The sequence below is a fragment of the Ictalurus furcatus genome, chromosome 14 (genome assembly GCF_023375685.1).
Source record: "Ictalurus furcatus strain D&B chromosome 14, Billie_1.0, whole genome shotgun sequence".
Classification (NCBI taxonomy): domain Eukaryota; kingdom Metazoa; phylum Chordata; class Actinopteri; order Siluriformes; family Ictaluridae; genus Ictalurus; species Ictalurus furcatus.
In genome coordinates this window covers 13,670,910-13,698,083 of record NC_071268.1, presented here as the reverse complement: position 1 = coordinate 13,698,083, position 27,174 = coordinate 13,670,910, and the positions used below count along the sequence as shown (strand labels likewise).

Here is a 27,174-nt window from a genome sequence, read left to right as displayed (position 1 = left end):
GAGGATGTGAATATTATCTGTAGTTCGCCTCTCATCCTGAACATCTTTCATGTTTTGAATTTTGAAAACGGTTTTATATCTTAAACATGTTTCAAGTTGTTAGTGTATTTCACTGTTGCACATTTACAATGTTTACATTTTTTTATAGTAATGTGTTTTGTGCAGTTTGTGCTTACCTCATGTGCACTGTATGCACATATTTATGATTTCTTGTTAATGTTTGTTACTCAAAGTAAAAGTAAAAAGGAATTAAACATAATTGTGTGAGCCCTATTGTTAAAGTAAATGTGTATTTCAGTAATATAGATAAATAGGAGGGTTTCAATTACCAGCATTTATATTAAAATATGGATGCAATGTCTGCAAAACTAACATTTTAAATGTAATATTGATAACTAATCGATATTGAATCGAATCGAATCAAAACCATGTAAATAAGAATTGAATCACCAAATTGGTTGCAATACCATCCATCCACCTTCTATACTGCTTAATACTTTTCAGGGTCACGGGGAAACCTGGAGCCTATCCCAGGGAGCATCGGGCACGAGGCAGGGTACACCCTGGACAGGGTGCCAATCCATTGCAGGGCACAATCACATACACATTCACATTCACACATCCATTCATACACTAGGGACACTTTGGACATGCCAATCAGCCTACCATGCATGTCTTTGGACTGGGGGAGGAAACCGGAGTACCCGGAGGAAATCCATGCAGCAAGCAAACTCCGCACACACAGGGCCACGGTGGGAATCGAACCCCCAACCCTGGAGGTGTGAGGCAAACGTGCTAACAACTAAGCCACCGTGCGCCCTGGTAGCAATACCGAGCCCTAATATATATAATATAAACTACGTATGAAAAATTTTGGAAGACATTTTGCTAAAAAGTGTTAATTTGCACTATGCATGGAGACTTGTGGGATGCCCTGGATTTTGAGATTCACTTATATTATTTGAATAAGGTTATTTTGTGAAAATAAATATTTCTGAGATCTGATACAAAAAGAACATACAATGTGATACAATTTGAAACTTACTTGCGAAGTACTGAGGCTAGACTATGCAGCGAGTACCAGATGTTGCATACTATCGCAAGGTGATTTTACACTGTGTGATTTCAGCTGTGTTTTAAGATTATTACTTGTCACACGGCATGAAATGATCCCAACAAATTCTTGGCCTGGATTCTGTAACAGACTGTGTGATAACATGTCCTCCATTTCATATTATGCGATAAAGATCCTCTAAAGATAGACTGGCTGTTAAAGCAAATTACCACAAGTCTTCAAAGTGAGCTTGTGATAATAAGGATGTTTCTCTGCACATTAGCATGCTTTATTTTCATTCATGTATCGCCACTGCCACTACCATATTTGTATGGCAGAACTTTGTCATCATCTTTGTCATCACACTAAACTGGCCACCAGTGAGCATGTCACATTATGTATTTTAATACCGCCAATCTCAATTCACAACCAAAGAATTTGTTTATTATTTGCTATCTTTGTCTGCGACAGCAAAATCAGGCTAAAAACAGTGTATACCCAGATTTAATATGCCTTTTATGCTGTATAATGCCAAATGCTGTGATAATAACAATACACCAGGCCAAGATAATATAATGTGCATTTAGATAACACAAATCACATCCAAGAAAAGTGAGATGCAGAAGGTGAAAGAGACACCAAGCCAAGTGTCTGCCGTGAGTCAGTTTAGTGCTTATGATGCATCCTGCACTGCTGGCACTAGTTGGCCCAATGGAGCATGTTGAATCAGAGCCTAACTATTCTTTACAGGAGAAGGGAAACCAAAAACAGCAAAGCAAGCAGAAGACACTATCCAGAGGGCACATGACCCAGAGTATTTCAGTTTTCAACTTCTATCAATCTAATCATTATTTCTCCACTTCATACAGTGCGTAATCTTTGGTAGCTAGCTATATTTCTGCATCAAAATGACAAAGCAGATTCATAGTAGTGTGAAACTGGTATCTATGCTCGTTTGTTTGGCTATATCCCAAATCCCAAAGTTCTAGGCTGTCCTGTTTTCTTTTTCAGATTACAAATACAGACTCCTGCCACCTCCTGGAATGGTATCTACACAGAACGTGCATGCCTACCACTTTCTGTCTTATCTGCAGTGTTCAAAAATATCATTGAACAATGGGCGATCCTCAGATGGCCCTGGTTGGTGCTAGTTCTTTGACTTCAGCTTGGTGTGTCATGACAATTAAGGTTCCACCTTCTACAGGGTGGGTTTTGATTTTCTCAGAAACTAAAATTAACCAAAACTAAAATTAGCTTAAAATTACATACAGTATACATAAAAATATGTGCAAAAAATCCCAATTGGGAACCACATGCTGGATTCGCTTAGAGTAACCCTACATTAAGATTCTGGTAAAAAACAGAAATGAGCCCCAGGGTGAACTTTGATGAACGGGAGCCAAGATCTACTGTATCTACAGTTATTCATGATACTGTGAATAAGCAGACTCTGTAAAGGCAAGTGAGAAATCCAAGGAAAATCTTCTCCTAGCCAAAGAGTATTGTAAGATGTATGTATTTCATTCAAACTCTCCTGACCCCCTAAATCCTACTCGTACTGTATATTACATTATGATTGGATGATATGAATCAGAATAGGAATATCTTGCCACTGATGGAATCCAGAGCTTTTATTCTGTTCTTTAATGCTATTCTTTAACCATAATCAAGAGTCATTTTGGCATTCTTTCCCATGTTACAGAAACTAGAAAAAGACCAGAAGATCTTTGCATAGCTTACATAAGAAGTCACGCGTGCTTTTTGGTTCATTCATGTGAAGGACTGACTGCAGATGATAAATGACTCTCTCTCTCTCGTGCTCTCTCTGTTCACCAGCTCCTGAGCCATTCATTAGAACTTCAGCTTGCTGGCTGGCCTTTTGCTATTGATCTGCTAATGCAGACAGGGGGGTTATGCAATCCCCAGTGAGGCCCAGCAGTTATATACCAGGGCCCTGGCTGCAGCAGGAACACACTGTGCTAGGACATATTTGTTGAAAACCGCATAAAGTGTGTTCACACACCATATTCAGTTCTCCTCTCTCATCTCATATGAGCTATGAATCTTAATGACAGTGTCTGTTTGCAGATGGTCCTATAACTTTGCACACTGTAAGAAAATCTGAGGCTGAAAGGTCAATATGCACATACATGGGAGGAGGATTAACTTCAGTAAACACAGCATAATTTTTTTTTATTTTATTTTAAAGCACATTGTGCTAATACATGAAGGCATTAAGCTTCTACAGTAATTTCTGCATAGAAAATGGTTAAAAAGTGCCTCTGTGACTTTGGGTAGTTGTCTCTTTTGCTAGATTTTTGTATCTATTTTAAACCCATTGTGTTTTTGAATGTGTTGATAAGGCAATATATTCACTGTGTGTAATATATATATATATATATATATATATATATATATATATATATATATATATATATATATACATATACACATATATATATATATATATATATATATATATATATATATATATATATATATATATATATATATATACATACATATATATATATATATATATATATACACACACACACACACACACACACACACACACACACACACACACACACACACTCACACATATACTCATATATCCTATGAGCAAAATGCTCTTTAGCTCCAATCTGAACTTAACCTCCGTCTCCAAACATATTTCGCCTTTTTTTTCCAGAGCTTAAGGCTTCGAGTCTATCAGAGATAGCCCTTGGTGAAATGCTTGCCAAAAAGCTACAACACAGGTATGTGTCTCTGACAAGAACCATCCATAAAAAAGGTTAGATGGTAAGAGCTGGGTACTGGAACATGATGTAGAGCCATGTCTGGAACTCAATAGAGATGAAAGTCTGAATGTTCCAACTTACATATATTAAAGTCTCCAGCTCTCAAGAGACCAAAAGCTATGCAAGCTTTCAAAGACAATATGCAAAAAAAAAAAAAAGTTTTTAAAAGCTAGACTGTATTAATATATATTTTTTGTTGTTTAGGCTTTTGTTGCCCATTCCCTTCAGCATGTGCTGTGAGTGGAGAAGCACAGAGCAGGTTTAACACAGACCATGTGGTACGAGTGACGTGACCGGAGCCTGAAACATGACAGGCCCCATGATGCACATTCTGCCTACATAATCAAATCAATCAGCAGCGGTGAGACCAGACAAAGGACAGAGCTGCCACTTCTACATCACTGCCTTTATTTACTTTTTTTTTTTTTTGCTTTCTTTATCTGTTCCAGACTCTGAGACTGTGGAGATGTTGGAGTTTGCTGCTCAGGACATGAATATGATACGATATCCAGAATACAGATAGAAATGGAATGCAGAAGAGGCCGGGGCAAAAACAGGACAGGAGTAATGAATCATAGTTACCTAGTCCAAATCCGAGCAAAGATTCCTTTAGACTTTTGCACATCTGCAGTCTTGAGAAGTCCAAACATCATAAACTACGTGGCTCTGACTAACATACTTACAAACTTATGTAACTGCATGATTTACGTAAACAAAAGTGGGCTTTTCTAAATAAGGTTGTGTGTGTTGGTATTCAGTACAGAGGGTTGAGGTCTTGGAGCTGCAAAGTTGCACCTATGGGAGACTGCACAGTGTCACTGTACTGGACTGTACTCTCTTTTCTCTTCTGTCTCCATGTCTCTATTAATCTTAATCTACACCATGCGCAAACTTCTATGGAACTGCTACATCCTGGGATTCTCAAAGCAACATTTCAATAAAGCCTAACTTCCTACTGCCACTAACACTGCATTGAAAATAGGGTACAAAAGAGTTACAAGTCTGAGTCCACTAACAAAAAGCTTGCATTTAATCATTTATCAAAGCCTTATTAGTGGACATACTTTATTTAAGAACACTCTAAACTTAAGACAAATCCTGTTTGAGAATTCCTTAGATTAATCTAAAATATATCTGAATATCCTGTTTATATGGGGCACACGGCGGCTTAGTGGTTAGCACGTTCGCCTCACACCTCCAGGGTCCGATCCCCGCCAGGGCCATGTGTGTGCGGAGTTTGCATGTTCTCCCCGTGCTGCGGGGGTTTTCTCCGGGTACTCCGGTTTCCTCCCCCAGTCCAAAGACATGCATGGTAGGCTGATTGGCGTGTCTAAAGTGTCCATAGTGTACGAATGGGTGTGTGAGTGTGTATGTGAGTGTGCCCTGCGATGGACTGGCACCCTGTCCAGGGTGTACCCCGCCTTGTGCCCAATGCTCCCTGGGATAGGCTCCAGGTTCCCCCGCGACCCTGAAGAAGGAGTAAGCGGTAGAAGATGGATGGATGGATGGATATCCTGTTTATACTCCAAATGTACATTCAATAAGTCATGATGAGAATATCATATTCCTAAACAGCCTCTGGTAGTATTCCATTGAATAACAACTAATTATAAACTCAATTAATATGGTCCTCTATATATTATGACTTAAGAATAAAAACAAACGTTTGTATTTACGTTAAGATTGTTATAATCATGTTTGAGTAAATATCTGGGGGAAAAAGACTATTTTAACTGCAGTAAAACCAGTTATTGGAAGTAGGCTCAGATTGTTCGACCCAAGTGTATGAGGGCAAAAGTTTGCCAGGACAGTACAAGACTGTAACACTACTGCCCTCTAATGAATATTTGAGAATATACATGCTCATTTGACATAAGGATGGGACAATATTGTATACCAGCATATTTAAGGAATATAACATACTTTGAGCTAGTAGTGGATATCACCCATATATTTCTATCTATATGATATGATATGATATGATATGATATGATATGATGATATGATATGATATGAGTGTATCAATGGCTAAAAGTTAGTTCAGTCCATGAAACATCCATTCAGTCACTGTGACTCAGAGAAAATATTAATTACCTGATTATGTATTTATATTTCCAAATAGCTATTCAGAACAGTCATCACCAAATCACTGTCCTGCTGAAAAATCTACTCTACTTCATCTGGAACCTAAATCTAATCTGTATGAACATCTCTGTGTTTCCCTGTTCCATTTTTGTTCTGCACTCTTGGGAGAACAGTCTGTATTTGGTCCTCTGAGATCTAGGTGGCCACATCTGTAGATGTCAAACATAAAACAGCGCAGAGCATCAACTCCACTGCAGACAGCTGCTTCCTTTCCTACACAACACTGAGATGGAGGTACAGTATTACGTTCTGTACACAATTCCCCTCGGCTTGCCTTACATCACCCTCACTGGGACAAACCGATCCTTAAAGAAAGCACCACACAACTACACAGGAAGTTAACTATCTTACTTTTTTTTTTTTTTTTTTTTAAACCACTTTAATAGGAACACCTGCAATTATCCAATAAGCCAATCATGCAGGCAGATAGACAGACAGACAGACAGACAGATAGGACAGATAGATAGACAGATATATAGACAGACAGATAGATAGATAGGCAGACAGATAGGACAGATAGACAGACAAACAGATAGTCAGAAAGATAGACAGACAGATTCAGCCAAATGACACGCCCTGTAGATGCCTTTCCAACGACCGACGCTGTCTGTGATACAACACTGTTTAAGTTAGTTTAAGGATCATAAAAGAATTTTATACTATAATTATTTTATGGTTGGTTTACTGTCATTGTACCTTTTACCTTTCAAAAGTCTTTTTAAAAAAAACCCAAAAAACTACAGTAATGATCAAAGATAATGAAATCTTTGTGATTTAATGTCAGCACATTTCTGGTTGAATGAGTTTTCAGGTTTGATTTGAAGAGTATGGAATAGGGACAGGCCCATTTTTATTAGACTGTAAATCCATACAGTAATCAGCCCATATACAGCAAATAAGCAATTATTGCCAGCACTGACTTCAAATAAAAACTGCTCTAGAGCTTTAAATTGCTAATTAGTAGTAATACTGTCTGCTAGCTGATATACAGGACAGCTATATGGCTATAGTAGTTGATTTCTCCATCTCTTTTTTTTTCTCCACTCCCTTTCTATGGATGTGTACAAGACTTCCTGCTTTTCTTTTCTGGCTGCTTTTTTGCTCTCTTTCAAGGCCTGAACATTCATTAGTAACATCCAAGCAACCAACTCTTAATTCAATTCAGTGGCCTACTGTACAGTGCAGTACACTGAATAGCCTTTATTTGTATTGGATAGTCCTTGCTGAAAGAGAAAATAAGACTTGATGAAACAGGGCCAAAAGCATAATACACTGAGGCAGTTTTTAGACTGTACATATGAAAGCTATGAAGACAAAGATTTCATGGTCGTGCCCCTCTTACACCCATTTCATCAGCTTTAAAAGCACCCATAAATGTGTAAATACACTATTGAGCATTTAAACAATAAAACTGCTTAATACCTTTTATTGCCTAAGAAACTAAAAATGGCATACAGGAACATCATAAATAATGCAAGGATTTGCACTTGAACAGGATGCATGTTGTCCTGCAAACCCTTCACCCAATTACTATAGTGAAGCAAAGACTCTAAGCGTTCAACCAATTAATTTTCTACTGGCTAGATGAAAAATGTTGTTTTCAGTGGAAAAATGTGCGGCAAAAAATTTAATACTAAAGGCAACTGACCAGAAAAAAAAAATCAAAGCACTCAAGACTGAAAATCAAGTGCTTTTTATACTGTTGCATAAAAATATATTTAGCTTTTTATGCTTTTGAAAAAACATTATTCAATGAATTTTTAATTAGAAAACCTACAAGATTATAACCTTTCAGTAGGATGGTACTTCACAAACCAAGACAAAAATAAATAAAACAAGTAACAAAATACTATTACACATGATCTGTACAGTGATCAGGGTGTTTTTAAAAAGGACTGAATTTCTGAAATGAGTCCTAGTCTAATTCCCCTACAGAGCTGGACTATTCAAGGATTTCAAAGCATTTTTCCTTCTTTTAATACACCCGACCTCAACCATTTTGTTTGAGCAGGGAAAACACAAAGATGTGCACTACATGACTAGTGATAACCTCCTAATTCAATCCTATGTTTGCCTACTTTTAAATTTTTCACTTTCACATTTATTCATTTGGAGGAGCTTTATGAGAAACAATTCAGTCCAAGGATACAGCTGAGCAGGTGCTCAAAGTCCCAACAGTGACTCTGTGCCAGACATTGGATCTCACTCACAGCATTTCAGTCAATAGTGCAGAACCGTAACTGCTGAGATAACACTGCCCTCACTGCCCTTGTTTTAAAGGATTTTTGCTTTTTTTTTCCTGCCAAGAGCTCTCTGTTTTTTCAGTCTAAGATTTCACCAATCCCAACACTATATGCACCTTAATCCTGTATTATATTAGATGCTAATGACAAAAACCATGGCTTTAGGTGTACATCTAGTTCTGTACACAAGATCAGTCCATACCACTTGCATATTTAACCCAAAAGTGCATGTATAACAAAGCACCAAGTTCAATGTTAACAATAATAATAGTAATAATAATAGTAATAATAATAATAATAATAATAATGATATCATCCACGTAAGATAATATTATTGCACTACAAAACTGGAAATTCCTGCAATATATTAATAAGCATTGTACCAAATCACATTTCTTATGTGTTCTGCCAGCATCCTGAAGATTCCAGTTAAAGTTTCTGTGGGTGTTTGATAAGAAAAATATGTTTAATTTAATATCAAATCATTAACTGTGACAGATTTACCAGTTTAAATATATTGCAAGTCATATCACAATCACAAAGGTCAAGTCAAGTGGCTTTGTCATTTCAACCATACACAGCTAATGCAGTACAGAATGAAACAAAACAACGCTCCTCCAGGACCTTGGTGCTACATAAAACAACACAGGACTACAGGAGACTACACAGAACTAAATAAGACCTACACATTTTTACAAAATGTGTGCAAACAGCACAAGACAGTACAGTAACTACTAAAACAGGACAATAGGTCTGTGTAGCGTCGACCAGTACACAGTTCTAGTGTGGAAGTGTCAGATATAACAGTTAGTGCAAAAGAATAACAATACAATAAAAAAAAAAAAAAGCTGAATGAATGTAAACATAACATGCTGCGACATTGTATTCAGTAGATAAGCTTATACCAAATATGGACAAAGCAAATATTTCAGTAGTAGCCACTTAAAGAGTCTAGTGGTGACAAGAAATTAAATACGGTATTTTTATAAATACAGAAACGTGCAAAAATAGCAAGGGGAGTGGGATTGTGTTTGTGTGTGAGAGAGTCCAGTCTCTGGGTACTGAGGAGTCTGATGGCTTGGGGGAAGAAACTGCTACACAGTCTGGCCGCAAGGGCCCGATAATAACACGGTCTAACATCATGTGGCCCTACCCGACACAAAAAGAAAGTGCTGATAATGAAACTGTGATAAAGAATTGCTCCTCTGAATTAGAGGAAGTTGGTTACAGGATGTCTTGTTCAAACAATTCTCACACAAAGCGTACACACATCAGTAACAAGGGAAGAGAAAAAAAAAGGCTATAGATGTAAAGCTCTCTTTCTTTCAGCCATTAAATGAAAATCAATACTGCAGTGAGGTGACGGAGTTCTGAGGTTCAGTGTAGCTCCTCGAATATGAAGCTGCAAATGCCAGAACAGCAACAAAAAAACAAACTGAACTTTCTCAAGCAATTCAAACAAATAATCATGAAAATCATAAAAGAGTAGCCCAAACATGAAGCACAGCATTTGTCTCATCCAACAGCAGGTGTGTCTGCGGATGTGTTGACACCATTTGCTGCTAAAACGAGAACAGTTCTGCGTATTTCACCACTTTGCTTTCGGTTCAAGAAAGTAGTTCTGGAAATCACTGCGGGCTTTATGCAGCTCTGATCACATGCCATCAGTGCAGGAAGGGAAACCAACAGGAATGTATGATGATAATGCTATGTTATATCTAGTCTTACCAGAGGATCGCCAAGCAGCCTGCATTTCCAATCTAATGACAATGTCCAGAGAAGCTGGTGTCAAGATCATGAGTATAACGTCTGCATTCATTACTCTTCATTTTGATCATGTCTTTTGACTGCAGTTATTATATTATATTAGTCAGCATTCAAGTCAGTTAATATCCAAAAGTCAATATTCAAATGTACAGTGCTGTGAAAAAGTATTTGCCCCCAGCCTGATTTCTTATTTCTTTGTGTATATCTCATCTTGTCTGTAGATCTTCAGACGAAATACAATACAAAACAAAGGCAACCTGAGTGAACACACAATACAGTTTTTATTTCTTTATTTTTTATTGAAGCAAAAATGTTATCCAACACCTGTGTGAAAAACTAATTGCCCCTTAAATGTAAAATCTGGTTTTGCCACCTTTAGCATCACTTAATGCAACGAAGCACTTCCGATAACTGGAGATTAATCTTTCACTTACTTCTAGGACTAGGACTTACTCATATGCTTTGGATCATGGTCTTGTTGCATAATCCAGTTGCGCTTGAGTTTCAACTTACAGACTGAAGACCAGACATTCTCCTTTAGGATTTCCTGGTAGACGGCAGAATTCACGTTTCCCTCAATTACTGCAAGTTGCCCAGGCCCTGAAGCAGCAAAGCATCCCCACACCATCACACTTCCACCACCATGCTTGACTGTAGGTATGATGATCTTTTTGTGGAATTCTGTGTTTGGTTTTACACCAGATGTAACAGGACCCCTGTCTTCCAAACAATTCCACCTTCAACTCATCAATCCACAGAACAGTCTCTAAAATGTTTTGAAGATCATCGTGGTGTGTTTTGGAAAAATTCAGACGAGCCTTAATGTTCTTCTGGGTTACCAGTACTTTTCGCCTCACCACACTTCCATGGATGGAATTTTTGCCCAGTGTCTTTCTGATAGTGGAGTCATGAACAGTGACCTTTATTGAGGCAAGAGAGGCCTGTAGGTCCTTTGATGTTGTCCTTGGCTCTTTTGTGACTTCCTGGATGAGTAGTTGTTGTGCTCTTGGAGGAATTTTGGAAGGTCGGCCACTTCTGGGAAGGTTCACTACTGTGCCGAGTTTTTCTATTTGGAGATAACGGCTCTCACTTTGGTTCTTTGGAGTCCCAGAGCCTTTGAAATAGCTTTGTAACCCTTCCCAGACTGATGTATTTCAATCACCTTCTTCCTCATCATTTCTGGAATTTCCTTCAATTTTGGCATAGTGTGTTACCGGGTAAGACCTTTTAACCAACTTTATGCTGTTGAAAAAATTCTATTTAAGTGTTGATTTGATTGAACTGTGTTTTCAGTAATCAGGCCCTGTTGTGTCTAGTCCAGCTGAACCCCATTATGAATGCAGTTTCATAGATTTGGGGAATTAGTGACTACGGGGGCAAATACATTTTCACAAAGGCCCAGTTGGTATTGGATAAACTTGCTACAATAAAGAACATTATCATTTAAAAACTGTATTTTGTGTTTACTCAGGTTGCCTTTGTTTCATCTTAGATTTTGTTTTAATTTTTGAAACAATTTAGTCTGAGATATTCCCAAAAACAAAAGAAATCAAAAAAGAAAATACTTTTTCACAACACTGTATAATATACAAATGCTTATAAATAAGCACATAGTACAAAACACTGCTCATAAATCAGTCTGATTTCTTATCTCAATTTAACACAATGCTCAAGCTGCCAGAAGTCCTTGTCACTATTCAGGTCTTGACCATTGCACCATGCCATTACATCACTTCAGTACACCATCTAAACCTCTCAACAGTTACTGCCGGCCAGTGATTACACAGTGAGAGTCAAACACAACGTTCTAAACTCCATTACTCCTTTGAAGCATCAATAACTCCTCAGTGTTTAGACACACTCTTCCTTAATAGGTTTCTGAGCATGACTTGAACTCAATCTAGGACCCCAGAGAGGAAATCTCTAGGTGTTTCATGGTTCTCTCTGCCAAAACAGAACCAAAAGTCTGATGACCTCTTATAAATATATCTGGCCCACATGAAATGTCCCAGTATAGACATTGGAAAACTTGGATTCTAAATCCAATTATTTGTGTCAAACATTTCTTATTACATACATTAATCTAAACTTAACCTTAAACCTAACATCTTAAAAAAATAGAGCAGAACCATTGGCCTGAAACATCAGCAGAGAGCCTCTGCTGCTCCCCAGAGTTCGCTGACAGCAGGAAATCCAGCAGACGTACAGGGAGATGATTAACTATCCACTCTTTAAACTCTTTAATCTAAACATGTGCTCTTACATGTTCCACAGATCAGGTTCCCGTATGGACTGCAACGTGTAAAGGCTTTCTACATTGCTGCAAGCAGTATGAGTGGGGACGGAGGTGGATAGAATCTGCCGCCAATGCAGCTATATCTAGCCAGGTAAACATGGAGGAAATGGGATATACAACACATACCTAGATTAAACAGCAGAACCAACTGCAGTGCATCTAATGCTAAATTTAGTTTTGGGGCACACCCAGGCAACATGACGCTGTGGCTCATTGGTGATGGGTGCTTTCAAATGTAGCATTAATCCATTTGAATCGAACCCTGGTGCATTTTCCCTCTTGGTGCAGTTCATTCTAGTAGGTGAGAACAAATAATTCGGTGCACAACAAAATAAATAAATCTGACAAACAAAAAAGAGAAACATGCAATATACAAAATGCAAACTAGTTATTAAAAATAAGTTATCTAATCTTTTATTTAAAACTGGCTTCATGTTCTCCATGCACGGGTGATTTGTGTGACTTCTATGCACACTGGGCAAAGGTTTGTCAGTGACTTAAACCGTCACTGTACTTCTGACCAATGAATGAAGAGTTTTAGAAGCAAGTTTTCAGCCCAACACGCCTCAGTTAACTTTTTCTGCATGTTGTTTAATTTAATTGTGTGCAGTGTGAAAGCAAACTAAATCGAATAGGAAATGAACCAAAAGTATCAATTATGCTCAGAGTCAGACAAGGAAAACGGACTAAAAAAAGACTGAAAGTGCCCTAAGACTCTGAACTAGCAATCAGACAGCCAGAAAGCCACTGTGAGGCCCTTAGCCCTCAAATACTCAGGTCAACTGCATGTCACTTAAAGTGAAAGGAAATGGTTCTCAACCCAAGTGCTGAAGCTCATTTACATACAGCTCATTTGTTCTCCTGAATCAGCTCTCAATGGACTTGATAATCAGTTAATAAGCTGAGCAAGGCAAGTTTCAGACTACAGCAGTGAAAATGAAATTTGTCTGAGGTCTCAGGTTTGGATCTGAGAACCACAGATGTAGTCTGGGGTGGTGTTTGTGCCTCACTGTTCCAGGGTCTAGAGTTTAGAGCTCCAGTTATTATCTGTGCAAAGTTTCACATGTTCTTTCCATGTGCACGTGTTTTCAGCCACATTAAAAAAAAACATGCCGGCTGGTGGACTGCATACACTAAAATTCCTGTTAGATGTGAATAAGTGTGTGAGCGTGTGTGATGCAAGGACTGGTATCCAGTCCAGTATGTATTTTCACTTTGTGCGCAGTTAAGTTCCAGATCAACTGAGACTCCAACCAGAATACAGCAGTTACTGAAGAAGTGTAAATGAATGCTATAGACTGCGCATATATAACAAAACTGCAAGTTGTAGTTGGTAGATGAGAGCTGATTTTTTTTTCTAGGTTCTGAAAGCATTATAATGTTTTAAAAGCTGCCTTTTACAGTTTTAAGAGCAGACAAGCTCTTGCTTGAACAGAATCATATTGATTTCTAAATGGATAGATAATGATATGCTTCCTTGCTCCATTCCTGCTTTTTTACTTGCATAATGGTGATCAGTGGGACCTTGTTCTACCTTTAGAGAGAAGAAGAGTGTGCAAACTTCACAACATGAGGTTTCCATGCTAACAGAACAGTGACATTTTTAGAAAAGCTCTTCATCTCCCTCCACTGGCTTCCTGTAGCCACCCGCATCAAATTCAAGGCCTTGATGCTCACCTACAAGACCTTGTCTGGAACAGCACCCTCCTACCGCAACTCTCTCCTGAAGGTTTACGTTCCCTCACGCAATCTGCGATCGATTAATGACCGACGCTTAGTAGTACCTATTCAGCGTGGCGCAAGGTCCCTTTCAAGAACATTCTAACTAACTGTTCCTCAGTGGTGGAATGAACTTCCAACCTCAATCCGGACCGCAGAATCTCTCACCATCTTCAAAAAACAGCTAAAGATCCACCTCTTCTGTGAACACCTAACCAACCCATAAAAACATAAATAAACAAATAAATAAATAATTTGCACTTACACCTCTACTCTGCACACTTTGCTTCTTCTGGAACTCAATTAATGGATCTTGTATGGTAGCACTATTTGTATTGTTCTCTGCTTGATATATCGCTTTGCTTATATTTTCTCATTTGTAAATCGCTTTGGATAAAAGTGTCTGCTAAATGAATAAATGTAATGTAAAATGTAAAAGCTGAATCATGGTGTAAATACTGTGAAGATGAAAGACAAGGCAGAAGAAATCTGTTTTCTGACCAGGATTGTGTGTTCTACTGTTAAAGTCAACCAGACACCAAATACATAGAAGGGAAAAGGTCTTTGATAGCAGCCAATATATTGACTGCATTTGCTAGATTTTCACTTATTTATTGTTTGGCCAGATTATTTTACCCCAAGTGAAGTGAAGTAAAATATAATGTCAGAATACAACCCAGTATTAGTAATCTTACTCAAAAGGTCCAACAGTGGATCTGTAACAGTTAAATCTGAGATTTGAATGTACAGGCACAAACACCGCAGCGCAAAAATGTGCAAACGCTTTGGTATATTTGCAGACACAGATGATAAATCAAAGCTCTCTCATTATCAAGCTGAGCCATGTCCGACATAAACGCAGAATCAATACAAGCTTATAATTCATTCGTTCATCCATCCATCTTCAATTATTGCTTCATCCTGATCAGAGCTGAAGTGCAAACAGCTCACAAACACTGAGCGCGAGGCGGGTATACACCCGGTTCCCAGTCCAACACAGGGCAATGTGCACGTACATGTTTATTCACAGGGTCAATTTACCATACCAGCATATTTTTGAGAGGTGGGAGGAAACCAGAGAGCACAGGGGAAACCCACGCAGACATGAAGAACACTCAAAACTGCATAGAAACACTTACTTGAGCTCAGGATCAAACTGGAGACCTTGGAGCTGTGAAGTGGCAACGCTACTCACCACCCACAAGCTTTATAACACAGCCTAGTGGACATAATAGAAAAATTACAGACAAAGACAATGACAATAAGCATCTTTAAATAGTTTCTTCAAAGTATTTCCAGCAAACATGTATTGTAGACCAGAGAGTTTTAAGCCAAGGTCAAATACTGAACCAGTAGATTCACTGCATTCACTGACTTGTCAGCTTGTAGAAAAATAAAAGAGGATGCTAATATGTAATATGGCAGACTCTTTGCACAGACGACCTTTCCCAATACTGAATTGAACAAATTACTGTAACAGAAAAAGTAAACAATCTCAACACCAACAGTGACTTCAAGCTGCAGTGTCTGAACGGAGGCCTGTTGACAATAAGAGCTTCATAATTTATACGCTCAAGAACAATAGGACCACACGGGCCGTCAGTGCAATAAAACAGGGTTTTAGATCCTAATTTATCCATTTGCGAGTGACAGTTATACTGCTGCTCTTACACTCAAGCTGCTCTTAGTTTAAAGAGGCCATTGTGGTTAAGCAGTCAAGCTACAGAGCAAACTGAACTGGATCTTAAACAGCTGTTATATTCTGCAACATTGGCAGGTTCTCCTTCAGCAGTAGATGGTTGTGATGGTCAGTTATTGTCACCATGACATTGAACGAACAATATACTGAAAATTAAGGCCACTTGAGATACAGGCTTCGTGTAAGAAAACGGACCTCAGTATTTTCAAGTTTTGCTTGTTTTTTTTTAATCTGCTGGCACTGCAAGTTCCCTACTGAGCAGTTTTGTACGAAATAGCAAACTCTGGATGAGAACAGCAATGCCAAGGAAAACATGTACAGAGTGCAAGGACAGGACAACACCTCTGCTGCAGTAGAACGTTAAACACTGCAGTCCATCTGAAATGTTCCCTCCACCCACTCCAGGCCAGAAAAAAACAAAACAAACAAATCCAAAGAGTTTTTCTAAAGTGATAAAGCCCACTTTATTTATGCAAAATACCTAAAAAGAAGCTCAATCTGTACCTAATATAATACTTGTACATAAGAGCATACAAGTATATTATGAGGCTCAAGAATATTGTTTAACTGGCTTGTTAAGCTTGCTTAGACTTGACACAGTAAAACTGCACTATATTTGACACAGTCTCACTGACGCAGTGCCCTGACGTAATTCTAGACCATCAAAACCGATGAGTCAGATTAGCTTTCAGACCTTCAGGGAAAAAGCAGAGTACTTATACATCAGTAATCGACTGTCCATCAGCAATATTCTATTCATATAAGACATTAGGTATTGTTAGGCTGAAGTAAAAAGCATCTTGATTCATTAAACAGAACACAGTCTTTCCTTAACAAATACCATGGCCATTGAATGAGTTGACATGGTGCCCTTAAGGTACGGTTTTGAGAACAATAGCGTTCCTCCACCCAGTGAAGAGTGTTTCCTTCCCCTAGCCTCGACATCACCTCTTTTATTTTTGTCTACATGCTGAACTGCTGTGCTCTGTTAAACATGCAGCAGAAGCGTCAAGCACTCTCGTTCAAGCACATTGCATTAGCAAGTTTCACAAACTGATTACCATATATTTATTCTCACTAAATGCTTATTCTGTGGTCAAATGAGGTATAGGACTAGTCAAACAGGAGCAAAACCACTAGCTTGTTGTTTCTGTGGATGAAAAGTGCAAGGTATTTAAGCAGATATTTACCTTGAATTTTCACCACTAAATGCACTGTAGGCTGCAGCACACAGGAGATGAGTGTGTACTGGCATAAGAATGTGGATGTATGACTATTACGGCAGCTGGATGATTAAATAAACCCATGAGAATCCTTAACAATAGCTGACCTTGCCATTATCACCAGAGGTTAATGGCACCTCTTTTCACATCTCAGCTTTTTTTCTGAAAGACCTGCATAGAAGACTGGACAGATTTTTTTTAATGAATTTCTGATAAACATCCCAGTACATGTGAAATTACACAGTGCAACAAACATGCAGTGGAATACATTACACAATTAAGCCCTGCAGCAGAATTCGACCTTTTCCGATTGGATGTTGTGGCATAACTTTCGTCAGCATGCAAACGTCTAAGTATATTATTGTCCTGCAGCTTTAGTATGTAATGTGCTCCCTTTAAAACAAACAAATGATTAGATGGCAGAGCAGGCCTGCGCTGATCCTAAATAGTATTGCTAATGATGGATAATAATAATTTGCCAATGGGTTTACATTTCATTTGGAGGATGAGTTCAGCAGGATTTCAGTGCTGCTTCTTAATTAGTGAAAAGTAAGAAATAGCTGCCTAATATCCTAACCTACAAATGGGGCATCAGAGCACATACGGAAATGTGTGTAAGGGCTCTTTCTCCACCCTTCTTTATTTTGGCAAAGTGTCAGACAAACCCAAGTAAATCACAGCTATTCCGCCTCATCCAAAAAGCATGGACTCAGATGGAGTCAAATTATTAACATGGCATAATGTTTAGGATCAAAATCTTTTGGATTCGGCTTTTTAAAGACACAGATAAGGTTGCACCACATGACTACATTCTGATTATAAAATGTAAAATGACTGTGTTCAGTACAATGGTGCTGACACTTAAAACACTTTCTCATGTCAAGACTTTTAGTTTAGCTGAGCTTGCAGCAATTACTGCACCGACTCGAAGACAAATATCCTCATGTCTTACAGTGACATAGCATAAATTTGTAATAGCCTCTAGCCCACTTTGACATGAACATCCATTGTTTCAAAGCAGGGGATTAAACATCTGTCCTCTGGGTAGAAACAGATGAGCAGAAAAAGACACTTTTTCATCCATGTATCCACCCAGTCATGTAACACCCTGTGTAGGCTTCTCCAAAGCAGATCATACAGCTAGCATAACATGTTTCTGAAACTTGATACGTGTGATACCAAAAAAGACACGAAAACAGCCATCGTGGCCACATCCTGCGCAGATGATACAAGAAAATGTAATCATATGGAAAAAATAAATCACTAAAAAAAACCACACACACACACACACACACAACTGAGATATGTACAGTGTTCATATCAAAATAACATTTGAATAAGGCAAAGGCTAAAACATTGAGTCAGAGAGAATCATCATTTGTTCCACCTGTTTGCGATTATGCACTTGGTTAACTTATTTGTGTACTTCAGCCTTCTTGTGATTAGGATTATGTGGGCTACTAAGGTCATGTACAAACAGCCCATTGACACAAGAACTATATAACCAGCTAAATATTTCTCTCTCTTCATTAAACAGATTTTTTTAAACTATTAAACAGATATTAAACAGATTGTTCAAATAGATGGAATTTGATCATGCACCTTTATATGAATAAAGTCAGCCAACTTTTCTCCAACATGCCTGTGCATTATCAAAAGCATCAGTAATAGCCAGGCTCTTATATGATGATCAAGCGATCTGACATCCTATACCTCTATAGCGGTGCTGTGAAGCGATACAATCACCTCAGGAGAGAGACTAATTGCATCACAACATTAAAATGAAGCCTGAGAAGTACAGTAAGACTAACATCACAGGGTCTCATGCCTATAATACAGTATGATTTTTCCAGAAATAGTTACACAATGCCACATGATCGCAAAATGTCTTGATAGCTTTGCAACCTCTGCTATTTCAAAATATTAAGCCATTTTGTGAGTAAGATGACAGTCAGCAACACACTCTTACTTTCATACACGTTTAATCAATTTCACAACTTTACATTCCATTATATCAATTGTAGTTACATCTTAATCAGTCAACAGAAAGACGTGTCATTATTATATTAAACATTTCCAGTAAACAGCTTTTTAAGATCTCAGTGCTTTGTTCACTAAAGGCACTATATAGGTCAAACAGTGTAAATGTTCTGTATTGGGATATTTCCATGATAGTGCCACCCCAATGACAAGGATATTTACTTTAAAACCACACTTTATTAATTTTCCCCAAATGTTTTTTTAATAAATTAACTTTTTTTTTTTTTTTTTTTTTAAATACACTGTACCTTTTCCATACTTTCAAAGAAAAATAGCTTTAAATGTAAAGAGTAAAGACTTTTAGTTCAAAAATGATATAATTGAGGTAGTTTTATCAGGAGCCTATTACAGGAACACTGGTGCAATGAGGGAATACACCCTGAATGGAACATCAGTCCAACAAAAGGCACCACATGCATCCAGGGACAATTTAGCATAGCCAATCCACCTAGTCAGTTAAAGACTATGGTTAAAGGCTGAGGGTTACTGATCAGAAGGTCAGGAGTTCAAGCCCCAGCACTGCCAAGCTTCCACTGTTGGGCGCTTAGGCAAGGCCCTCAACCCTCAATTGCTCAGTTGTATAAATGAGATAAATGTAAGACGCTCTGGATGAGGGCAATAATGCCAAATGCCATAAAATGTAAAAGTAAATATGGAAACCGGACAACCCAGATGAAACCCAAACGGACCATGAGAGGAACGTGCACAGAAACTCTGGACAGACCATAACCAGAGCTCTGGCTCAAACCAGGGACCCTGGAGCTGCAGGTTGCCAACTCTACCTGCTGCACCACTGTGCTGTCAGTCCGACACAAGCTGCATTTAAACATAATTCCACTTCAATTACAAAACCAAGCTAGCTAACTAACAAAGAAAGATTCTTCACAACAAAGGCATACATAATACATGGGTCAAGCTTGAGGCAGTCAATAGTTAGGAAATATAGACTGTTGCGGCATCTGAAACTCAATTATATGTCTCTTCAACAGGGTTGTCAAAGCATTAATCACTTCATATTTCACACCTTAACTAATGTATTATGTGTATTCTTTGTGTCACCTCGACAAAGCTATACACTGCAACACGTATCATTTATTGTGATATCATAACATGATATTTTTGACCAGAGAATATTTGCTACTCCTGAGCAGCACGGTTTAGTGTTTCTCTGCTCAAACACACCAATCAAACCCACTGCAAGGTTGAAATTATAGTGTTAGAGTGGATATCCTTTTCAGTCCACGATATGGCAAAAATACAGGAGGTTATGATACGTGAATGTACCACAGTAAATGATATGTGAAACAATATTCAGCTTTGCCATTTGGAATGAAAATGTTTGCCAATCCTGATCAGCACTATTTAGTATTCCCTACTGAAACACAGGTAAACACATTGATTTAAATATTAGATTCTATTTTTTTCAGACATGGAAAATGCTAAAACATGAGACACACTTCCATCACCTAGACAAAATTCTAATGTAAACAGCCAGAAAATGTTCCAGCATGTAGCTTTCAAAACGAGAAGGGATATAATCTGACACGTTTATGAATGACACCTGGTGTTATTGAATTCACAACTAATTCAATCCATAAGAAGTGGTGTCACATTTGGCTGTAAAAATAAATAAATAAATAAACAAATAAACAAATAAATAAATAAATAACTCTAAAAAGTAACAGCTTTTGCATTTCTCTAAGCATTATATCCAGCTATCTGCACTCTATAATTATTGTGTTTAAAGCCGGATGTCCTGCAGAAATAGTATGTCAACATAGTACGGCATGTTCTATGTTCTACTCCAGGCTGTTCATTGCTTCTTGGTAAACAAATGCAAGTCCAGAGTTTGTTTGTTTGTCTGTTTAAATAAATAAATAAATAAATAAATAAATAAATAAGCAGTTTGTCATCAGTGACAGGTGAATAACTTTCACGAGTTAACTGAGAATATAGTTTACGCGACTCTGTTTGACTTGTATCGTTGCCAGTAATTAGCTTCTTATCTCCAGCCGTCGGAAACACAATGAGACGTGATGAGCAGTGAATATTGAACTCACCCCATTAGCCAGTCCATGTTGCTGGTGATGCCAGCGGGAGATGTCCAGCCGAGCTCCGGTTAAGCCGAGCTTTATCTTATAAGACACCTCACACCGGCTGAGTGTGCACTCGTCCTCACTGCGTCCCAACACTTGCAAGATGTCACTCTATGTCAATTCAGAGCACGATCAAGCCGAGGGAGAGATGTGACAGTGTAGATCCGAGAAAGCGGATGAGATGAGAATCAGGCTGCATGGACTTATGAAGTGAAAGACGCCGAAATCGCCACGTCTAGAAAATGAAAGCCGATTTGCGATAACCCATAAGTGACAAAACTAGTGTGAAGTGTTTGCTCGGGTGCCGGTGTGTCTGCGTGCTGCTGTCCCGTATGCTAGCGTCAACTCCCGAGCCTCTGCCGCTGCAGTAACATTTTCAGCCCCTCTGCTTCACAGGGAATCCGGAAGTAACCACGACACCGACCCTGTCACTAACCGATCCGCGTCCCCTGCCCGATTTGCACCGCGCATGCGCACTATTTCCACACATGCGCACGCGGGTCTCGTAGTGAAAGCTCTTCATTCGCGTGCTTGAATCTCAATTAGTGTATTAGTGTAGGAACCAGATCCGTACCCCGAACGTGTAACTCACGATGGGGATGTTGAATTTTTGAAAGTGTAGAAACTGACCCAAAACAAAAAGTCACTTATGTGCCCGTTGTTCCTGTTTTAGTAATTACTGTACTGTCCTGTGTTGTATGCACACGTTTGCACGTGCACTTCATGTAGAAATGTGTAGGTCTTATTTAGTTCTGTGTCGTCTCATGTGGTTAGTGTGTTGTTTTATGTAGCAACATGGTCCTAGAGGAATGTTGTTTCGTTTCACTGTGTACTGTACCAGCTGTATATGGTTGAAATGACAGTAAAGCCACTTGACTTGTCTGATTTCTCATGGTGGTGTATATGCAGTATGATACAAATGAACATGAGGACGGTCAGTTGTAGTCATGTGTCATACAGTATGTACACTATCATGAGAGAATAGGCAAGTCAAGTGGCTTTATTGTCAAATGAACAAGAAGACAGCAGTGTTGAAATTTTGTATCTTCAGTGAACAGAGGCAAGACCAGTCAGAAAGTGTTTACAGGAAAATATGTGGAAATACTCATGTCTTACTGGCTGACAGCTCTCAAGTCTGCCAAAAGCTAGCTCACCTAGTCAGTTAGTATGAGCAGAAAATGGATAAGTCGATTTTAACCAATAAAGAGGTGAAACAGGAACACTAACATCCTCTGATGCTGAGCAGGAAAACAAGGTGTGTAAATGTCTATATGAGTTCCAAATTATGAACATGATATGAGCAGAGCATAAGGAAATATAATGTACTTTACATGGCACTGTAGCAGCTAAACCCATACACTGATAGTTGTGCCTCCCCTTAGCTAGCGACACCAAACTAGCCTAGTCTCATGTCAGATAGCAAAAAGTTTGATATTTTTATAGGTCTGGTAGGTCTGCAAACAGTGAAAACACCAGAGGCAAGTTTTATGATAAATCCAACTTTTTGTCCAATTTTCAAGTTTTTTAAGCAATTAGCCCTCACATGCAAAACAACAACAACAACAACAACAAATGCATAGAAACAGTCTATTTAGAAGTACATTTAAAAAGTTTTTTTTGATGGAGAAGAATCTGGGCTCAGCACCAGATGATTAACAGTCCAGCTAACGTCCCTGGCTGTGATGCCTGTCCATTGCAAGTCACCGCTTATTCACAGTTAGACAAGGATGGATTACATTCATGCCCAACAAAGCCAGAGCCGCGACTCTTAATAACTGTCCAGATTCAAAGGGTCAAAAAGTCTCCCTGAAAAAAAACCCCTAAGAAATTGCTTACATATTATCGTTGATGATTTTTATATATCTGAATCCTGGTTGTTTTTGTTTTTTTAAGTGTCATCTAACATCATGTCCTACCAGCAGTCAGGGAGGAGTCTATCTCTGCACTTAGGCACAATTTATTTAAGCTAATTTAGCTATTTTAGCTACTGCCTTTTTTTTGGAGGTTGGTGGAAACCAGAGAACCCAGAGGAACCCGACTGTCATGGGGACAACATGCAGCCCTGGAACTGTGAGGTAGTAACTCTACCCCATGCACCACTACACCACCCACAACTGAGGTTACAAAATGTTATTTCAAATTGGTAATTTAAAAAAAAATTAAACATTTTCTAAATGTTAAACACTACAAATGTCGTTTTCTGATTGCAGGATTGTATTTAGAAATGCTCTGGATGAATGAACAAATATAACTTAGTACAGGGGTGAGGATGTCCACATGGGACTAAAATCTTCTCAGGGTTGTCCAGAGGAAAGAAAAGTATTAAAGAGTAACAACTACGAAAGATCAAATTACCCTAAGGTACCATGTAAAGCTAACGCTGTCCTAATAGTGCGTACGTTTAAACAAACTTTGTATAAAAATGGGGGGAAATAATGACTAAATTAATGCCTGATTGGACAGATAACGTTTGCTAAGTCACGTGCTCCATTGACTGCAAGTGAAAAATATAACCACAAGATGGCGCTGTAGCCGAATTCAAACGGCTGCATGATAAACTGAACTGCATACTGTAATTGACAAAGATATATCATAGTTCTTTGACACTGTGGAGTAGAATATCAAACTACAAGTATAATGTAGAAATACTGGCTATATTTTAGACTTGTCCTTTCAGTTCAGCTATAACTTTTCTGTTTTCTATTATTTTTGGAAGACTATGTACATGATTTGATTATGTGATTTGGTGGCACTTTGGGGCTCACAATAGGTACTGAATTTATTTAGGAAAGGACACATCTGTCACATACTGAAAGCCATGTGGCCAGGGTAACATATCTTACATTCAACCACTAAATACCATCTACATCTACTCCAACAGCTGTACCATGTCTTCCAAAGAAAGGGTTGCTGTCGCATACAGTATGTGGAATTAGTTTTTCCTCCAGTGCATTCCTATTTAAGTGTTTAATATATATATATATATATATATATATATATATATATATATATATATATATATATATATATATATATATATGTATAGTATAATAGTTTGCCTGTTTGATTTTGGAGTATGTCTTAATATTACTCTAGGCTTAAGATGTTTAATATTTAGCCTTCACCTATGAGGGGTAGCATATTCAGTAGCATATGATCTGTTACAGCAAATCCACAAAGTTCTGTAAAGAGAGGTGAATTATGGAATCTCCACTCAGATTTGAATCCAATTTCTATAACAAACACTGTGAGAAGATGTTATATGGGGAGCTTACACACTACAGCCAAGACCCCTTCACATTTCTGCCATATGGGATATGGTAGCAGAGCATGAAGTCCACTATCCCCAACCTGATCAGAGAAAGCGTAAGCCCCAACTCTTTCTCCTGATTTCATCTCATCACATTTTCACTTTAGAAACACTGATTGAACTTCAAGAAGCCATTTGCATTGTCTGTTGTGTAGTGCACTTGAATATCTCTGTATTTGCCTAATGGTTTTGACAATATATTACTTCTTGCTCCAGATAAACTGTTACAATTTATTTGCTGTCTTATATTTGTTGTTTTATTTTTATGTATGCATGATAGACTGAGCACAAAAGCTGTCACATAACATTTTTATGAGTGTTTATTCTTCTGCTACTTTTTAAATTGTCAGTCTGAAAAAGCCATAACTAAACCCAAAAACTACATTTTGTAAGTAACATGTAATCAATATATTTTGTATATTAAGTACTGTATATGACTGATTATTTTATAATCTGATTATATTATATAATCCCAAAGATAATGTTTAAGCTAATACTACTAAATAACAGCATATCGTACTTCTGCATGACTAAGAGTAACAGTAAAGTCATTTTGTTTCATTGCAGATTAATGTGATGCTAATCTAATTAATTTATGACTTATAATAAATTAAGCAAATAATAACCAAAAAAAGACAATACTAAGAATGTACTGAGGTGTGATAGCCATTGCTGTTATTTTAATTCAGCCAGCTAAGTTCTTGATAATATGCACAGATTACACAAAAATAATCGTTGATAGAACAGCAGATGAGATTTTATGTAAAACACTTCCATGGGATTTGGGCCAACACAATGCGTACAACAACCCCTGCTGTTTTTATCTTTAATTAATAAATTGTTTCAAGCACTCACCATTTTCAGAGAGTCAATTTGAGGAGAGAGTCAACAAGAAAAAGAGCAGATGTAGCTCTGATGTAACAACACTGAAAGTTTCCATATATAAACACTGGGAATCAAGATGAGCCTGGAACACAACATGTCCACGGCTGGGAACAATCACGAACACACACCACACGCACACACACACACACACACACACACACACACACACACACACACACACACTTACTTCCATTGCCATTATTAATACATCTAATACATGCTGAAATACACCTAAAACTAACCCAAATCTTAATCTCAGTAACCAAAAGGAAATAATTTAGCATCACCGTTTGGCTCTTTTTGCAAAAAAAGGAGTTTTCCTCATGGGAACGAGCCAAAAGGTCAACACTGTCATATTCCTATCCTTGTGGAGACATTTGGTCTCACCAAGATATAAAAAAACATACCAACACACACAGAAAGTACGGCATTATTATTTCAATGTCTTAACAAGTGACAAACATTAATGATCTTAAAGTAAAATATGCAACAACAACAACAAAAAAAATGGAAGCATGAGAACACATCAGAGATGATCTCAGTGCCTGACTGATGTCAGTGGGGATTTTGGTGCTGAAATAGCTGAGAAACAGAAGAATCTGTTGTGTTTCAATGGCAGTGTATCATCATGCAGTCATAGTCAGCTGCTCTTCAGTTATCATAGATTTACACAAGCATTAGTCATCGTTATCTCTCCATAAAAACATCTATACAGGAGCAAACGGAAAGTATACAGATGTTTTATATAGAGGTTAGACAGTGCATTATATAGGTCATATAGGGGTTAGACATGAGGGTAGACAGTGGTGGAAAAAAAGATAAGTGAATTGGCTAGGCTGTGACAAAATCTTACTCAGGTAGCAAGTCAGTAAATCAAAAAGTATAGCAATTAAGTAAAACGTAAATAATGTATGTAAGTAATGTAATAATGAAAATTCAGAATATTCAGATTCAGATACTCAGTTACTATTAAAAGATGTACGAAGGTTAATGTTAGGGTTACCTTTTCTTATTAGAAATCCAACCACATTGCCAATACTTGAACCAGGTCATGTTTTCATTTTACTTTTGATTTTTGTCAAATCCATCCATCCATCCATCCATCCATCCATCTTATTGCCCTGATGGTGGAAATGGGCATTTTCAGTGCTTGTGCTATTTTCTTATAGCCACTTCCCATTTTGTGAAGCTGAACAACCTTTTGCCACACATCATAGCTATAACCCTTGGTCTTACCCATTGTTATGAATGATTAAGGGAATGTTGCCTGTGTTACCTCACATTTCTACCCCTGTGAAACAGGAAGCCATGGTTGAACAATTTCCTGTTCCTAGTCACGTTTTACTGAGCATCTTGGAGAATCTGACACAGTTCTTATGGAGACTTTGACTGTTGCACTTGCTTTTTTTCACAGCAAAACCCAGTAGCCTTCATTAAGTTTTTGTCTGAAAAGGGTCTCTTATGTAACAAGCTTCTTTCTTTACTGACATGCAAACATTTTTTTTCTGTAAGATCTTTGGGGAAAGTAATGTTTGGAAATCTAAAATGTTTTTGTATGGACTCAATATTGCTGAATTCATTATATATATAGTGGGGGAAGTATTGGACACATCAACATTTTTTCAGTAAATATATTTCCAATGAGGCTATTCACATGAAATTTTCACCAGACATCAGTATTAACTCAAGAAATCCGGAAATATAAACAATTCACAACATTAAAGTCCATAAATAAAGTTATGTGTAATAAAGTGGAATGACACAGGAAAAAAGTATTGAACACGCTAAGAACAAGCAGTTCTCCAAGGCAAGGTAAAGCAAAGAACCATCGGAAATCCACAAGTAATTATACCCCATATCTGTGCAAATTAATATCAGCTGGGTTAGTAAATT

General features: G+C 37.9%; 1 protein-coding gene across 1 annotated transcript in view; it reads right to left on the bottom strand.

The window, feature by feature from the left end:
- The window catches only part of mob2a (MOB kinase activator 2a), a 49,681-nt gene extending 28,170 nt beyond the window's left edge, over positions 1-21,511 (bottom strand). Inside the window, exon 1 of the mRNA XM_053642284.1 lies at positions 21,051-21,511. Within this exon, the coding sequence (XP_053498259.1) occupies positions 21,051-21,067 (17 nt within the window). The 5' untranslated portion in view covers positions 21,068-21,511. The remainder of the gene's footprint in view (positions 1-21,050) is intronic.
- Between the last annotated feature and the right edge of the window lie 5,663 nt (positions 21,512-27,174).